We start from the raw sequence: 16,536 nt of genomic DNA on the forward strand, positions 1-16,536 counted from the left end.
ACACAGATGCTTTCTCCTCAGTGAGTCCAGCTCCTTCCTCTAAGGAGAGCCCAGCTCCCCATGCTTATAGAAGAGATTCACATTTATTTCTTACCTATAGGCATTCAACAATCCTTCCCCTCTTCCCCTCTTCCTCTAAGTCGTGTTTTTCCATCATCTGGCACAGGATTCACCTCTGCTTCCTCAGATCCTTTTTTTCCTTCATTTTCACACTAAACTCCTTCTATGTTTTTTTTTTACAGGTGAGTTACAAGTTTATTTATTTATTTTTGCAGGGGGGAAGGCATGGCGATTGGGGTTAAGCAACTTGCCCAAGGTCACACAGCTAGTAAGTGTGTCAAGTGTCTGAGGCCAGATTTGAACTCAGGTCCTCCTGACTCCAGGGCCAGTGCTCTACTCACTGCGTCCTTCTGTGTTTTTAAAGAACAATGCACTTCCCCTGTTGTTGTTTGTCCTTTTCAAAAGAGGGTGATGTCTTAACATGTGCATAAATTGATATAAGTGAGACAGAGTTTCATAATCGTCACCCTCACTCTCTCTTCCAGAGATATTGAAGTTCAACAGCAAGAAAAAAGTCAGGACAACTGGCTATGGCCTGGAATGCAGTGGATGACCTTGAAGTCTTCAATGTCTGACCAAGCTCTAAGAGCTCCAGAGCACCTGCTCCAGCCGCCTTTATGGCCATTGGAACAAATTGTTCTCATCTGCCAATTCGGCTCTAATTTTCAAATTTCCTTTGTGATTCTCATAAGCTAGTTAATCTGTTAATTTACAGGGCTTTTTAAAATGCATGCCCAATTCTTTAATCATCTTTTTCTGTTTAGTTAATATGTATTTTCAAAGATATAAAGTCATCCTATTTTCACCCCAAACATATACCATCATGTCTCACAAAGCAGGTGGCATCTGAGCTTGACGGTCCAATCCTAATATTTTGCTTAAATATTTCCAAGGAAGTGGGTAGCAGATAATGAGAAGAAAAAAAAATGGACAAACACTTTTTTTTCATCAAATCCTTAGAAAAACCCCACTTGTGTTCTGTGCATATCTTGGGCTGGTAGTAAGAGCTCCAGTATAAGTAAGACCTTCTTTTCGGCCTCTCCTCAGTCTTAAAAGAAATCTAAGGAGGCACCATGATCAAGCTCCTGTTGGTCTCAGCGCTGGTGGCTGGAGGTAAAACTTGTGCCTGGAGAGGACTGGGAGAAGCAGGGAGTGAAATATTTAGTGTGGTGTAGCAGAGAGAAAAATCATCAGATTTAGAGCAGGGAAAAAACCATTGGATCCAATCTCCTCATTTTACAGATGAGGAAACTGAGGTACAAAAAAGTTAAGTGACTTGCCCAGGATCACACAGAAAGTCTCTAAGATGGGATTTGAATCAAGGTCATCCAGATTCAAGGGTGGCTCTTTATCTACCAATCCAGCAGTTGCAGGAAGCCTTTATACTATTAAAATTATTTTTAAAAATTTTTGGAGGACTTCCCTACCCCATAGAGCTTATGTGAGTGCTGTTTATTAATTTTCACCAGGTTGGAAAATAAAACGTCAATATTATTACAAAAATAATTCTGAACTCATTGACCTCCTGAAAGAGTCTCAGAGACCACCCTTTGAGAACATATGTACCAGACTGCCTCATTCATGCCATGCCCTCCCTTATAGACAAGGGACCTGAGTTCCAGAGAGGGAGTGACTTAACCCCAGGTCAAACTGGTCAGAACCAACAGAGCCAGAATTCAAACCTAATTCTCTGACTCCAAATCTAGTATCTTTCCATTATGTGGAAAATCTCACCTTCCCATTAGGTGAGATTTATAATCAGGAGTAACCCAGCTCAAATCCCAGGTAAGTATTTGCTAGCTGTGTGAACCTGAACACATCACTTCCCTCCCTCTCTGTGCCTTAGTGTCACCTTCTGTAAAATGGGGGTCATAATAGTACACTACCTATGTCAAAGGGCAAGATGAGCAAAGTACTTTTTAGTATGTTATAGAAATTTTTAGTGTGTTATAGAAATGTGAATTATTGTCATTCAGTCACTTTCTTCTGGGTTCTAGTCTCCCACATTCCTTATCACATGGGTCACCGCTTCTTGGTCATTTTCCCCTCCATGGTTATCAGTCTTGTGGGGCATAAAGAACTAGAGAGGAGTTCCAAGGAATCACTGGGTATCAAGTCAGAGAGATGGTCAAGACCACCTCCCATTATCCCTCCTTGGCTGTGTATTCTATCATCACAGGTGTGGGGTCAGGGCCACGGCTAGATGATGTGGCTATGTGGGCCAATGGGGTGGCTTGGTTTGATGATATCTCATCTGGTCTTTTTAACTCTTCCTCTGTGTTTTAGCTCTAGGCTGTGGGGTCCCCACCTACCAGCCCAATGTAATGAGGGTTGTTGGAGGTGAAGATGTGCAGCCCAACAGTTGGCCCTGGCAGGTCAGTAATTCCCCCCCTCCCCAGCCCTACCTGGAATTAGGATTAGGCAGGATGGGTTGTCATCTAGGGTACTCCACATCTTGGCAGAAGGTGACTTCTAAGTACCTTTTTATAAGTGCACATATTACTAATGTTATAAAAGCACTCTTATAGGCAATTATTATGTGATAACTTAAACCACATTTAAGTAAGGCTTTGCTATACAGTAATTGCTTTATTGATTTAATTGGTTGGGGCAGGAAGCAGGATGCACAGGGAGAAGGAAATGGCTGCTGTCTTAAACATTAGGTACAATAATGTTTTATCATTGCTTATTCTTCAGGTGTTCTCCCATTTTCCCAAAGCTCCCAAAGAGCTCACGGCCATTACCTAGACACGCCTTTGTTTAAGCAAAGACACAAGAGTAGGATGGGAAGCTTCTGAGTCCTACTTCACCCTCGATCACTTGGGTGGGGGGCACAAAGAGGTGACTGGGGAACCCATTAGCCTTTCCCCTTTCCCTTGTTACACTATGGAGCAGCCCTTCCTGTCTCCACGTTTGGACCACTGTCAGGCGCATGCCCTCTGCCACCCCTACCACCTTTAAAAAGGTAGGAAGAATATTTGGATCTGAACAAATGTCTGAAATCTGTCATCCCCAGCTTTGTCCCCATCTCCACCAAACGATGTTGCCCCTTCCCTCCCAACCTTTCCCAAAGCTTTCAGTCATAGTGCCAGGCTATAAACCCCATGATGATTATAGACATCTCTGGATGACAGGACTCCAAAGCCCCATCAGACAGATCACTGATTTCAAGGAGTCTTTCATATAGAATCCTGGAAGGCCCAGTCTTCCAGGTGTTTCACGTCAACAGTCAAAGTCTTCCTCCAGGCCAATCAAATCTAGAAAGTTAGCCACCAGATACTGTTAAAGCAGGAAGTCTATCAAAGGATCTCTGTGCTTGGCTTTGACCAACCTCTTTAGCTTGATTATAGAATTCCATATATTCTTTGCTCCTGAATCCTGGTTATAAGCTATAACCTATGGTTTTCACATGTTCTCTATATTTTCCTTCCTTGGAACCTAACTTGAATCTTCTAGACCTGGTTTTTAGCCTTGCCTACAATCTATAAACAATCTGTAATCACCACCCAGGTTGGCTTCAATGGTGGATGGACACTCTACATGTGTGTGTGTGTGTGTGTGTGTGTGTGTGTGTGTGTGTAATGTAAGGTGGGATCAGTTGAATAAATCAATCAAATCACCCCATTTAAAGTAATTGTCAGGATACTAAATCCTGATACATTTATCAAGTGAGAAAATTTCTCTTCTAAAAGTTCAGATTCCTTCAGCTGATTCCCAAGCTGTAGGCTCTTCCCTATCCTGGATGATCATCCACTTCATTAATATCCTTCCTAAGCTGGACAGTCTCTAGTTGTCCTGATCTATAGCTTGCCACTAGACCCAGATGGCTCTGGGGGAGAAACTGAGACTGGTGAGTGTGCACAGCCCTCCCTCATTTAAATCCAACTCACTTGAATGTCATGGCATCACCTGCTGATCCAATGCTCTTCTTTGAGAATGAAGGAGAAACAACAACTACAATCTTAACGCCTAACTAGATATGACCAAGGACTAGACATCTTCTGGAACCAATCAAAGACATTCCAATTAGGTGCCCTAAGAAGTTTGCTCTGCCTGAATGAGGTCATGCCCTGAGGAGCTCTTATGAAAGGCAGAGCAAGTATGGAACAAAGGATAGATTTCCAATGAAGAAGAAGGAGTAGGGACATCACCAGCAGAACTGGCAGCAAAGGAGGAAGGGAAAGTAGGACTGAGCTGTTGCACAGAAGGAAGATATTAAGGATCTTGGCATTGGATTAGTGCTTATTAAATTGAGTGACTGATTAATGACAAAACCAAGTCACTCAAATGGCTGAGGGATGAGGCAGCCCCAACTCTCAGAGGGAAGGGAATTCTATTCAGGAGAAGAGAAGGGGGAAAGCAGATGCCACTGCTCTGGGGCAGGGCCCTCACCTCCTCACACCTGGACTAGTTAAATCACCTCCTGAGGGGCTGCAGTCCATCCTCCGTTCAGAAGCCAAACCGATCTTCCTAATGTGCAGGTCTGATCATGTCACACTCCCCTCCACTGTCCCATACTCGGTAAAACCCAGTCATTCCCTATCACCTCCTGGACCAAATAGAAAAGCCTCTCTTTGGCATTCAAAGCCCTTCCTGACCTAGCACCCTCCTGCCTTTCCTGTCTTCTAACACCTTACTCCCCAATATATGCTCTGATCCACTGGCACTGGCCTCCTGATTGTTCTAACAAGACCCTCCATCTCTTGGCTCCAGACTATTGCTCTGGCTGTCTCTCATGCCTGGAATGGTCTCCCTCCTCATCTCTGCCTACAGGCTTCTGTGAACTCCTTCAAGTCCCAACCGAAATCTTCTACTAGAAACCTTTCCCAACCCCTGCTAGTACTATTAGCTTCCCTCTGTCAATTATGTCCTATTTATCCTGTGTAGAGCTAGTTTATACATTATTTGCATGCTGTCTCCCCTATTAGATGGCAAGCTCCCTGAAGGCAAGGACTGTCTTTTGCCCTTTTTGGTACCCCAGCACTTAACACAATGCCTGGCACATAGTAGGTGCTTAAAAATGTTTTATTGGCTGACTGACTGGCATACACCTAGATTTCCCAGCACTTTTATAGTCTGTGTTTTCTACTCAGGCCTCTCTTCAATACAGTTCCAATGGTAAATGGAGTCACACCTGTGGGGGAGTTCTGATAGACCAGAACTGGGTAATGACAGCTGCTCACTGCATCAGGTAACTCTTCCAGGATTCCTATCCAATCTATATCTCCCACCATTGGGAAACACTTATTTCTGGCACTTAGGGCCTGAATGATCAAACTGATCACCAGTATGTCTGTTTAACTTAAACTCTTTAAAGGAAACTTGCAAATAAATAAGTGACTTGCCTAGAGTGAATTAAATTCTTTTGTGAGGGGACAGGGAACAACTTACTGTTTGCAACTTAGGGTACAAGTCAGTAAAAAGGCTGTGTTTCATTCATAGTTCCAAGCCAAGACAGAAGGAAATACCAGTTGGCACATTGAGAAGGGCATCTCTGTAGGGCAAGTAGGCTTCTGAATACAAGCCATTCCATCACCAATATTTATAGCATGCAAAAAATACATTTTCATGCTGGATTCCCCAACAATTAGCCACTGGGCTTGGGGGACAGTTTGTGTTTCAGAAGAAGAGATACAGACATCTTAATGTTAATCTTTCATTGGCCTCGGTGGTCTGAGACAAGGTTGACTCTGTCTTTGAGTTGGGCTTCTTCCATAACCAGGAGTAAAGAAAGGCAGAAAACAGTTAGATTGGACTGCCCATTTACACTGAAATGGAGGCATGTTATTAAATAGTATTACTCATGTCAAGAAAGGGAAAATATTGTGTTCTCCTCTCTCTTTCTCTCTCTCTTTTCCTCTCTCTCTCTCTCATTCTCTCTTCTTCCCTCCCTTTCTCTCTCTTTGTCTCTCCTCTTTCCAACCCTCCTTCTCCTCTCTCTCTCCTTCTTTCACTCTCTCACATTTTGTCTCTCTCTTCTTCCCTCCATCTCTCTCTTTCTCTTTTCTCTTTCTTTCCCTCCTCCTTCTCTCTCTCTTCTCTGTCTCTGTCTCTCTCTTTTTCTCCCTCTTTCTCTCTCTCTGATTCCTCCACTTAAGTTCCCTTCCAATGTTTCCTTTTGGTATAGACATGGCTTTGTGTTCTCAAAGGCCATGACAGCAGACCTGCTTGGGCCAGTCCTCTCAAATTCTAGAAACTTCAAGTTCAGGGCCAAGAATGGACAGGTTGTCCATAATCTGAAGGCCAGCCAAAGCTCAGCACCAGAGCATAGGTTCATTGACCATACAATAGGAGGGACTTTAGAGATCATCTACCATGAAGCTCATGAACTCCTCAGAATCATGTTTTAAAGGGACCAAATAAAGTACATAAGATTTCAAATATACTGAAATACAGTTATCAAAATCTTTTTCAAAACAAATTCATGGTCCCCAGGTCAAGGACCCCCAGTTCTAGTCCAACTGCCTTGTTTTACACATATGGAAACAGAGGCTACAAGGAGAGAAGTGGTTTGGTGAAGGTCCCACAGCTAGTAAGTGTCAAAGCCAGAATTCAAACCCAGATCCCAAACTCAAAATCAGTCACTCCACTACACCATGACCTCAGTCTGAGCAAGGCTTTTTAGGCTGGGGACACTCACTCACCAAAACATCTCCCAGGACAATGTTTCTCAAACCATGTGACAAGGAGCCATGAAACACCCAAAGCTTGGTTTGTTTGTTTAATGAACTTCATGTTGTTTCTTGTTGTTGTTCAGTCATTTCAGTCATGTCTGACTCTTCATAACCCTATTTGGGGTTTTCTTGGTGAAGATATGAGAGTAGTTTACTATTTCCTTTTCCAGCTTACTTTAAATATGAGGAAACTGAGGCAAACAGGATTAAATGACTTGCCCAGAGTCACACAGCTTCTGTCTGAGGCCAGATTTGAATTCAGGTCTTCCCAACTCCAGGCCCAGCTCTGTCCACTGCACCACCCATTTAAATAGGTTTTTTCTTAGTAAACATTAAAAAATAATAATTTTAGAGGATTTGGCTTGGCCAGAGTTTTTTTTTAATCTGAAGGATTCTATCATGTAACAAGGTTTAAGAACCACTGTTCCAGGATATGGAAGCATTGGGAATTCTTGGATCAGCAGAGGATGCACCATACCCATGAAATCACAAGTCTTTTAAATTTTCCCCAGAATCATTGAAGAAAACACAGGGCAAGAGTCCACCAAATAGTCCTCATTCAAATTGTTCAGGGCTCTTGGGAACCTGTGAGGGTCAAAGATTGGTCTCAGACATAAAACCGCAATGCTTGTCTATGATCCCGATGACCATCACTCCCTGAAGAGCTGACTTTTTGCCCTCCCCCTTCTCTTTTCTGCAGCTCCTCTAGGACCTACCGAGTGCAACTTGGGAAACACAGCCTGTCTTCTAGTGAGGAAGGAAGTCTTACTGTCAGCGTTTCGAAGTTGGTGGTCCATGAGCGTTGGAACGAACAGCTTGCCAATGGGTACCTTATGGGCATTTTGTTCTTTGGGTTGAATTGGGAAGAGGTAAGGGGTTCTTATGGGAAGCAGTAAGGCTAAGGAAGAAACAGCTAATCTCTTGGGAAGAAGATGCCCTCTGCCCAGTGCCTTAACCTCCTAGGGATGGAACAGATGAATTCTGATGACAATATACTTAGTTAATGGGATTATGGAAAAGAATGCATGAAAATGTCTACAATAAGAGCAGTGATAGTCCCACTAGACAGACCACAGATCACAGGTCACATCTACAGCCACATTTTAGGAAGGACATTGACAAATTACAGCATATCCGGACAAGAGTAACCAGATAGGAAGGAGACTGTTTAGGAAGGAAAATCACAGAATCTCAGGGCTGAGAGAAACCTCAGCAGCCAACCAATTCAAACATCATGTGGGCAAACACCCCTGTAGGACAGATCTAATAAGTAATATCCTATTCGCTTAACATGTTGCAAGGATCACTTATCAGACTGGTAATATCAGCTTAGAGAAAACTTTGGGGAGATGTGACCACTGTCTCCAGTATCTGAAGCATTTGATAAATGCTTTATCTATCTGAAGTTCTGTCTCATGGAAGTCAGTCAACAAACATTTATTAAACTCCTACTATGTGCCAAGAATTTTGCCAAGTTCTACAGATACAAAGAAAGGCAAAGACAGTCCCTGCTCTCACAGAGCTCACATTCTAATAGGGAAGACAAACATGCAAATACCTAGATGTATATAAGATCTATACAGATGCAATGGAAAATAATCTCAGCAGTGAAGGCACTAGCAGCTGAGGGGACTGGGAAAGGCTGCCTGCAGAAAGTAAGATGTGCTGAGTCTGAAAAGAAGCCAGAGAGTCTTAAAGCAGGGGTCAGAAGGAGAGAGTGTGGATGGAGTTGTAGACAATCCCATTTAGACTCAATGTTAGAAAATGCTTCCTCACCCTGACAACTGTCCCCAAATGGAATAAAACCCTGTCCCTTAAAATCATAGTATTCTAACCAGGAGAAAGCCAGAGAGACCATGGAGGCCATCTACTACAACTCTCTCATTATACATATGAGGAAACTGAGGCATAGAGACATTTTAGTGATTTGTACACACAAGTAGTAAATGACAGAGCCAGGATTAGAATTCAGGTCCTTTGACCCTTAGGTCAGAGTATTCTATGTCCAGGCAGGCTTTTCTCTGTGACACACTGCCTCCTGTTGTGTTGAACTTCTTGTCGTTTAGAAATTTTCAGTGGTGTCAAATTTAAGTAGAAATGGATGCCTGCCAGTGTCATATTGACTTAGAAAATCACAAATTAATAGGTTACACCATACTTTTATTTTTTTCCCAATTCCCAGTTATTTTTCAATGTGTTTCTTGATTGCATTTTAATTTGATTTAAGATGCACCAGGGAATTTTGCTTCTCCATGAGGCATGAGAATTTGACACCTCTGAATGACTTCCAAAGTCCTTTTTGGCTCTGATGGTTTCTGATTCTCTGATAAGGAGTCTGCCACCAAAGGTCTCTAAGTAAGGAGGCACCCAAGGAAATCAGTGCTTTAGCCATGTTCATTTGGCCATGGCCTAACAATAGAATTGAGAAGGAAGGGACAAGAGTCAGGGAGACCTACTGATCTCATAGTCTCCAATTACATTACAAACATTCCCTCTAAGTGCTTAGAGATCACCATTACTCCAAGCCCCACTTTCCAGTGGATCTGTGAGTTCATGGATACAAGTACTTCCTGCAACAATGCAGGTTGCACTGCACCCCTGCTTTGACCATCTTCTGTGTGGATGTGATGTGTGTGGATGGTTGTGTGTATACAAGAGTTTCAATGAGGTATGGCTTCATCAATCCATCCAGGATTAATGGAGCGGAGAGCACAATACTCTGGGCTGGCTCCATTTTGTTGGAGTGAACTCAGGTTAAATTGGGGAATGAAGCTGGACAGAAGTCAGCTCTTCAGACTTTCCCTTCTCTCTCTCACACTCAGGTATGACATCGCCATGGTCAAACTGGCCAGCTCTGTCTCTCTGAGTGACAAGATTCAGCTGGCCTGCCTGCCTGCTGCTGGTACTATCCTGCCCAACAACTATGCCTGCTATGTCACAGGCTGGGGACGGCTGCAAAGTAAGTGGGAGACCAGATGTGGGAAGCGACAGCAGGATCGTGCTCCTAAAAGGAAAGGAGTCAGTCCTCGCTCAATCATTTGAAGGAGGCCAAAGACCTGGGAGGCTCTCTTCCCCACTTCTATCTCCAAGGCCAATTGGAGAAAGGTGACAGAGAGCAGAGAATGCTAAAATAAGGTGGAGAAAGTCACCCCAAGATTTAGAGCTGAAAGGGGTTTGGAGAGTGTAATGGTGATTCCCCTCATTATAAAGGGCCAGAGAGGAGGAAATGACTAAGATACTGTGTAGAAGAGGTGGGGTTTAAGCCCAGATTTTCTGAGAACAAACCTAGGGTCCATCCTGCTAAACCACATGGACCTAGATTGGAATCCAGAGCAGTCACTGATCTCCTAACTTTGGTCTCAGGGCCCCAGGAACCCTGCAAAGCTTCTCAGGGTCCATCAACCTTTTTCACTTTTCCACCTGACTCTGGGCATCCCTGGTCTTCTTCTGATATGCAATTCTGGGGTCAGGAATGCAGGTCAGTGTCACTAAGGAAGGAACAATTGTAGAAGGAAGATTCTATAGGATCTGAAGCAGGAAGCACAGATGGGCTGGTAAATGCTTAAAAGCTGGCTCTCTGGGGGTGGGAGGAAGAACACACTTTTAAATTTAAGCTGTAGTATTTACATTTTCTCCAGCACTTTCTTAAGTCTAGACAATTGACGAAACTACAAATCTAACCCTAATTTATAGATAACATGTGCTTCTTTCCATGATATAAATGCTCATACTGGAAATTTAACAATTGGCACTCTGAAGCCAGCAAGAGCTAACTCCAACACACTCTTGGCTGAAGTCACCTCAGAGGCCAACAATTCTAACTCCGCCATTTTCCAGATGAGGAAACAAGCCAGGGGAAGTGGAGTCACTGATCCAAGGTCATCAAATTGTAGATAACAGTCAGAATTTGAACCCAGGTCCTCTGGATTCAGTCCCAATTCAGGTCTCTTCCATTACATGTCAATAACTCCCCAGTTGAAATCATATCTCCTGGGTTCGCCTTGAATAAGTGTCTCTGGGGTCTTGGAAAGAGATACAAATCCCATACTAATTATATGAATGGTGCCATTAAAAGGTGAAATTGAAACCTAATGTTAAGATACTTAGCTGTTAACTAAGATGACAATGCAACAAATACACACCAATTTCGTGGTAAAAGGAGAAAGAGCATACGCTAGTAGTCAGAATATAGGGGTTCACATCCCAACTGTGCTATTTAATAGCTATGCGTCCTAGACAAGTCATACTCTCAATCTGTGCCTCAGTTTCCTCACCTGTAATATGAGGGGATTGGACTCCACGACCAACTATCTCTTCCAACTCTAAATCCTATGGCCCTATGGTCTTTGAACCTCTATTTCCTCATTTATCACAGAGCCAAACAGGGCAACAACACTGGTAAAGCTTCCCTCATGGGACTAAAAACTGGAAGGGATCTCCAAGATTGACAAGGCAGAGCAGGACAGTGGAAAGAACACGGTCTTTGAAGTCAGAGGTTTTCTTTTTGGGGTTTTTGTTTTCCTTGTTTATTTGTTTTTTACCAGACTTCCTAATTTCATCAGTCCTCTGGGAGTTTCTGGAGAGGACTCTTCCTCTATCCAGGCAGATGGGCACCTTCCCCATAACTTAGAGTCAGAAGCCCATACTTCTGTATGTTTCTGTGTCGTAACCTCTTGATGCTCACTACCTATGTGACTTTAACCAACACACACAGGCCTCAGTTTTCTCATCTGTAAAATGAGAAGAATTGATTCTAAGTTAATTTCTAGCCATAAGTATAAGATCCTATGAATTTGAGAAAGATAATTTGGATTTATATCCCTGCTTTGCCATACACTAGCTGTAACTCTAAAGGAGGCACTTCTCTCTGAGGTTCAATTTCCCCATCTGTAAAACAGAGTTAAGAATATTTGCACACTCTCCCTCGTGGGGCCAAGAGGAAAGAACTTCTCAACCTTATGGTGCCACAGAAATGCAAACTACTAGTATTACAGTTGGCATTTTGTAACCTTTGAGGAAACTATGCTGGAGACATTTGAAGGATGCTTTCCTGATCCTGGGAATCCAAAGAGCCTTGGTCTTTCAGAAGATCTGGGTTTGAGTCCCAGCTCCTCCCACTCACTGGAAGAGTGGCTTTGGGCAGGTCCCTCTCCTTCCTACAATTCCTTTCTCCTCCTCACACTGTCATTTGCTGCTTCTGTAATTTCCAGAGGCCCATGTTTGTCATGAGACCTCCTCCCCATGAACTCTTTCTTTCTCTGTTCTCCTTCCAGCCAATGGAGTTGCCCCAGATATCTTGCAGCAGGCTCTCTTGCCAGTGGTAGATTATGCCACCTGCTCCCGCTCCAACTGGTGGGGCAGTTCTGTGAAAAACACCATGGTGTGCGCCGGTGGTGATGGGGTGGTCTCCAGTTGCAACGTAAGTGTGGAAAATGGGCAGATCTCCCTTCCCCATACACACCCCATTCCCTGACTAGAAATGAGTCACACAGGGCCACACTTGTTTCATTCCAGATAGATGAGAAGCTGGTTGGCCAGGAAATTAGAACCTGGCCCCAAAGCCTCCCTGTATCTTCTTGTCTCTATGACCTTAAACAACCTCCCTGGGTTTGTTACCTATTGGAAAAAGGAGGAAACTTGACCGTACAATCTCTGAGGTCTTTCCCAACATTACAATTTTAACCCTACAAGCAAGAGAGACAGTGACACAAAGATTGCTGGAAAGATTTGAATCCATGCAACTTACAGCACAACAATTTAATCTTGCAGCTAGATGGCACAGGGGGTAGACCACTGGGTCTGGACTCAGGGAGACTCATCTTCATGAGTTCAAATCTGGCCTCAACCACCTACCAGCTGCATGACCCTGAGCAGTTCACTTAACCCTGTTTATCTCATGAGCTGGAGAAGGAAATGGTAAATTCCTCCAATATCTTTGCCAAGAAAACCCCAAATGGGGTCCCAAAGAGTCCGACAAGACTCAATAACAGCAGCAAAAATTTCATCTCATTGAGATTCCTCATCTCTAAAATGAGGACAAAGAATGCCTGTAGGGTCCACCTCACAAAGGTTGGCTTCAATGACTTCAATTGGTAGGCTCCAATGAGATAATGTGAGTAAAGCATTTCACAAGTACTGGCAAATACAATCATCATTGCCATTATCATAGTTTTTACCCTGTGATGTTAAGTCATTTATCTACTCCAAGTCTCCAGTTCTTTAACTATAAAATAAAGGGATTGGAGGAGAAGCCCTTTAAGGTCCACCTCTCAGACTATGGTCCTAAGCCCTACATTTTTTGGTGTTAATAGCTGAGAATGGGTTGAGAAGGAATTTCCCAGAAATTCTGACATTTCAACCACATTTCCAAAGGAATGGTCAAACTTAGACAAAGTGTCAGGCCTGCTGCTGAGGGAGATATTAGAGGGCCAGGGACTCTTTCACATCCCTCAAAGCCCAGTCCTAGTCATTCTGCCCATGGCGATGAACAGGAACCCTTTCATAATGCTGTCTGAAGGACAGAACACCCACTCCAGCCTCACATTAGAGCCTTACCATGCTGGAGTCACCTCTTCCATTGGCTTCTCCCTTTCCAGAGCCAAAATGGTATGTATTACAACCAAATACATTAAATAAAGATTTGTGTTGTATAGACAAGCTATGAACTTATTGGAAAAGTCAATTTATATCTATTTAAGACATCCCCCCAAAGACCCTTAATCCAATCTCATTGAACCCTGGGTTCCCCTCAGGGAGACTCTGGTGGCCCACTGAACTGCCAAGCAGATGATGGTCACTGGGAAGTACACGGTGTCGTGAGCTTTGGCTCAACACTTGGCTGCAACTACTATCAGAAACCCTCTGTCTTCACCCGGGTCTCCAACTACAATGACTGGATTGAAAAGGTAAGAAGTTTCCACCTGTTTCCCAAGGCCAGAGCCCTGCTCTGCTTCCTTGACCACAGTATGAACACATGCATGGAAAGATGGGCATGTGAGGTCTTCAGAGCAGCCATTCTGCCTTCTGGTAAAGTAGTTTAGTCCTGAGGGAAGGGAAGGAAATGAGTCATACAAAAGAACCAAAGAACATTAGAGCTAGAAGAGATCTTAGAACACAGATTGCGAGAACTCAGAGGGACCTAGAAGTGGAACATTCAGTGATTAAGAAGAACCATTGAACATGGAATGTGAAGAGTGAAAGGCACCGCTAGAGAAGAGAATGTCGGAGATGGGAGGGCCTTAGAGCACAGAAGATCAGAGCTAGAAAAGGCCTTAGAAAATGTAAGGTTAGAGGTGGAGATGTCAGAATTGGGGTGGCCATTAGAACATAGACTGTCAGAGGACAGAGGGCCTTAGAATACAGAATGTCAGTGCTGGGAGGGCCCTTAGAACACAGAATGTCAGAGCTAGGAGGGGCCTTAGAATACAGAATGTCAGAGCTGGAAGGGCCCTTAGAACATAGACTGTCAGAGCACAAAGGGCCTTAGAACACAGAATGTCAGGGCTGGGAAGGCCCTTAGAACACAGAATTTCAGGGCTGGGAGGGTCCTTAGAATACAGAATATCAAAGCTGGGAGGGCCTTGGAATGCAGAAGGTCAAGACTAGGAGGGTCCTGTCCTTAAAACACAGAATGTTAGAGCTGGGAGGGCTCTTAGGACAGAGAATGTCAGCCCTAAGTGGGACTTCATAATATAAAATGTGAGAACATAAACTATTAGAATCAGAAGTAACCTGACATCATAAAATGTTACGACAAAGATTATCGCTTGATAGAGGAGGAGAAAAGAATGGAATTCATGATACAGATTGTTACCTTGGGCTCAGGACTCTCCATTCAGTGGCACAAAAGCCCTGATTGTCATCATCTGCAATACCCTCTGAACACATGAATACATATAACCTTTTGAACATCAAGAGAATTTTTGATGGAGAAAATCAAATCATTGAAGAATTAAAATAATGGAGGCAGACCTAAACATTTAGGAAGCTTTCAGTGAAGGAAATGACATTACAAAGGCCAAGCTTTTCCCAGAGAAGAGTTGAGAAAATGCCCATCCCTCTATTCTTTGCAGAGGTGGGAGACTAGGTATGGACAACTGCATATTCTGGCAAACATAGTTAATGTGTTGATTACTACTGCAGAACTGCTTTTTAAATCTTTGTTACAACAATGTCTCACAAGAAAGGGATCTAAAAGAGAAGTGTTTGAAAATGACTGTGACATAGTTTTTTAAAATGAAATTAGATAAAATTTTTTAAAAAGAAAAAGAATGATCTTGACTAGAGATTGCAGGGGACCATTGGACCAAGAGAATTTCCATGACTTACAAGATAAGAAGAGTAAATGGAAGCTGGAAACATTTCTTGTCTACTTCCCCACCCTATGAAAATACTAGAAATCCTCCAAGTGCAGCTGGCTGCCCGCTTGGGCCTTCTGATATCGATAGACAAGTTTGTAGGGCAGAGAGCCAGAAAAGCTCCTTCCTTCCTGAACTCCTCTCTTGTATCTTCCACAGGTGATTGCAAAATACTAACCAGAGCATCCTGGGAAATGGGCCCATTGTAAAGGGAAAAGGAAATAAAATAGATATAAACAGAAACTAACTGATGTAGTTGGAGTGGGTTCTTGGCCAAACATCACGTCCTTCCCCTCCAGGGATCCTAGAGGAAAGTGAGTCCTTTGGTCACAGGCAGCACTGAGATGGCACCCATGGTTTCTGACGCATTCCCCTTGCAGGCTGATTCCAACATTCCAGAGGACAAACCAATACCTTTGTCACATGAAGCTTTTTAAGAAACAATACATTAGGCAGCCAATAGCACAGGGGATGGAGCACATGACGTAGAGTCAGGAAGACCTGAGCTAAATCTGACCTCAGATACTTACTAAAGTTGTGATCCTGGGCAGTTATGTAACCTCTTTCTTCCTCAGTTTCTTTAACTGTAAAGTGGGAATAATAATATAACCTACCTCCCAGGATCATTGCGGGTATCAAATGAGATGACATTTGTGAAGCACTTGGAACAGTGCCTGGCACATGGTAGGCACTATAGAAATGTTAGTGATGATGATGACGATGACAGTGATAGCGATGGCGATGGTGGTAGTGATGATGATGATGGTGACAATGATGGTGATGATGGTGACGATTACTACAAAGGAACAATGTGATGAAGTGGAAAGAGTGTTGGGTCTAGAAACAAAGGACTTTGGTTTGAATCCTTGCCCTGCTCCTCAGTTCCTGGGTTACCTTGGACAAATCACTCATGCCCACTGGGTTTTAGTTTCCCCCTCCATAAAAATAGAGGGTTAGCCTAGATGATACTTAAGGTCTTGTTGCTCCGAATTCTCTGACCTAAGAGAAGGCCTGGGCTCCAGAGCACTGGGTTCTAGTCCCAACTCCCCTCTTTACAAGCCACAGAACACACCACTAGCAAGTGTCAGAGGCTGGAATAAAGGGGTCAAGGGAGTGATGAATGAAGTGCTCCTGATAAAGGTGGGGAGGGAGAGAGTACTGGGGTGGGGGAGAGCCTCATAGAAGATGTGGGACGTGAACTAGAGCTTGAAGGATAAAAATTCTAAAAGGAAGAGCTGAGCAGAGATGCACTACTTCATTCCACTTCTTAAGATTGACTCTGGGGTTTCATGTAATGAAGATTAATGGACAAAAGAGGAAGTGACAGCCAAGAAGGTGTGACAAATGACAAAACCCAAGAGAAGAGTTTCTGAGTAATTAATAAATTTGTTAATTACGCTAGCTAATAATCAATAAATTGATAGCCGGTAGTTACTCCTGGCAAC

The 16,536-nt window shown here is 43.4% G+C and overlaps 1 protein-coding gene across 1 annotated transcript; it reads left to right on the forward strand.

Moving 5' to 3' along the window:
• Positions 1 to 1,133: 1,133 nt before the first annotated feature.
• LOC118838879 (chymotrypsin-like elastase family member 2A) lies at positions 1,134 to 15,268 on the forward strand. Its single transcript, XM_036746252.1, has 8 exons — positions 1,134 to 1,173; positions 2,347 to 2,435; positions 5,154 to 5,251; positions 7,435 to 7,560; positions 9,557 to 9,693; positions 12,008 to 12,153; positions 13,487 to 13,639; positions 15,251 to 15,268. The coding sequence occupies exons 1-8, from the start codon at positions 1,134 to 1,136 to the stop codon at positions 15,266 to 15,268; spliced, it is 807 nt and encodes a 268-aa protein (XP_036602147.1).
• The last annotated feature ends 1,268 nt before the right edge of the window (positions 15,269 to 16,536 follow it).

The sequence above is a fragment of the Trichosurus vulpecula genome, chromosome 2, assembly GCF_011100635.1.
Source record: "Trichosurus vulpecula isolate mTriVul1 chromosome 2, mTriVul1.pri, whole genome shotgun sequence".
In the NCBI taxonomy this organism is placed as follows: Eukaryota; Metazoa; Chordata; class Mammalia; order Diprotodontia; family Phalangeridae; genus Trichosurus; species Trichosurus vulpecula.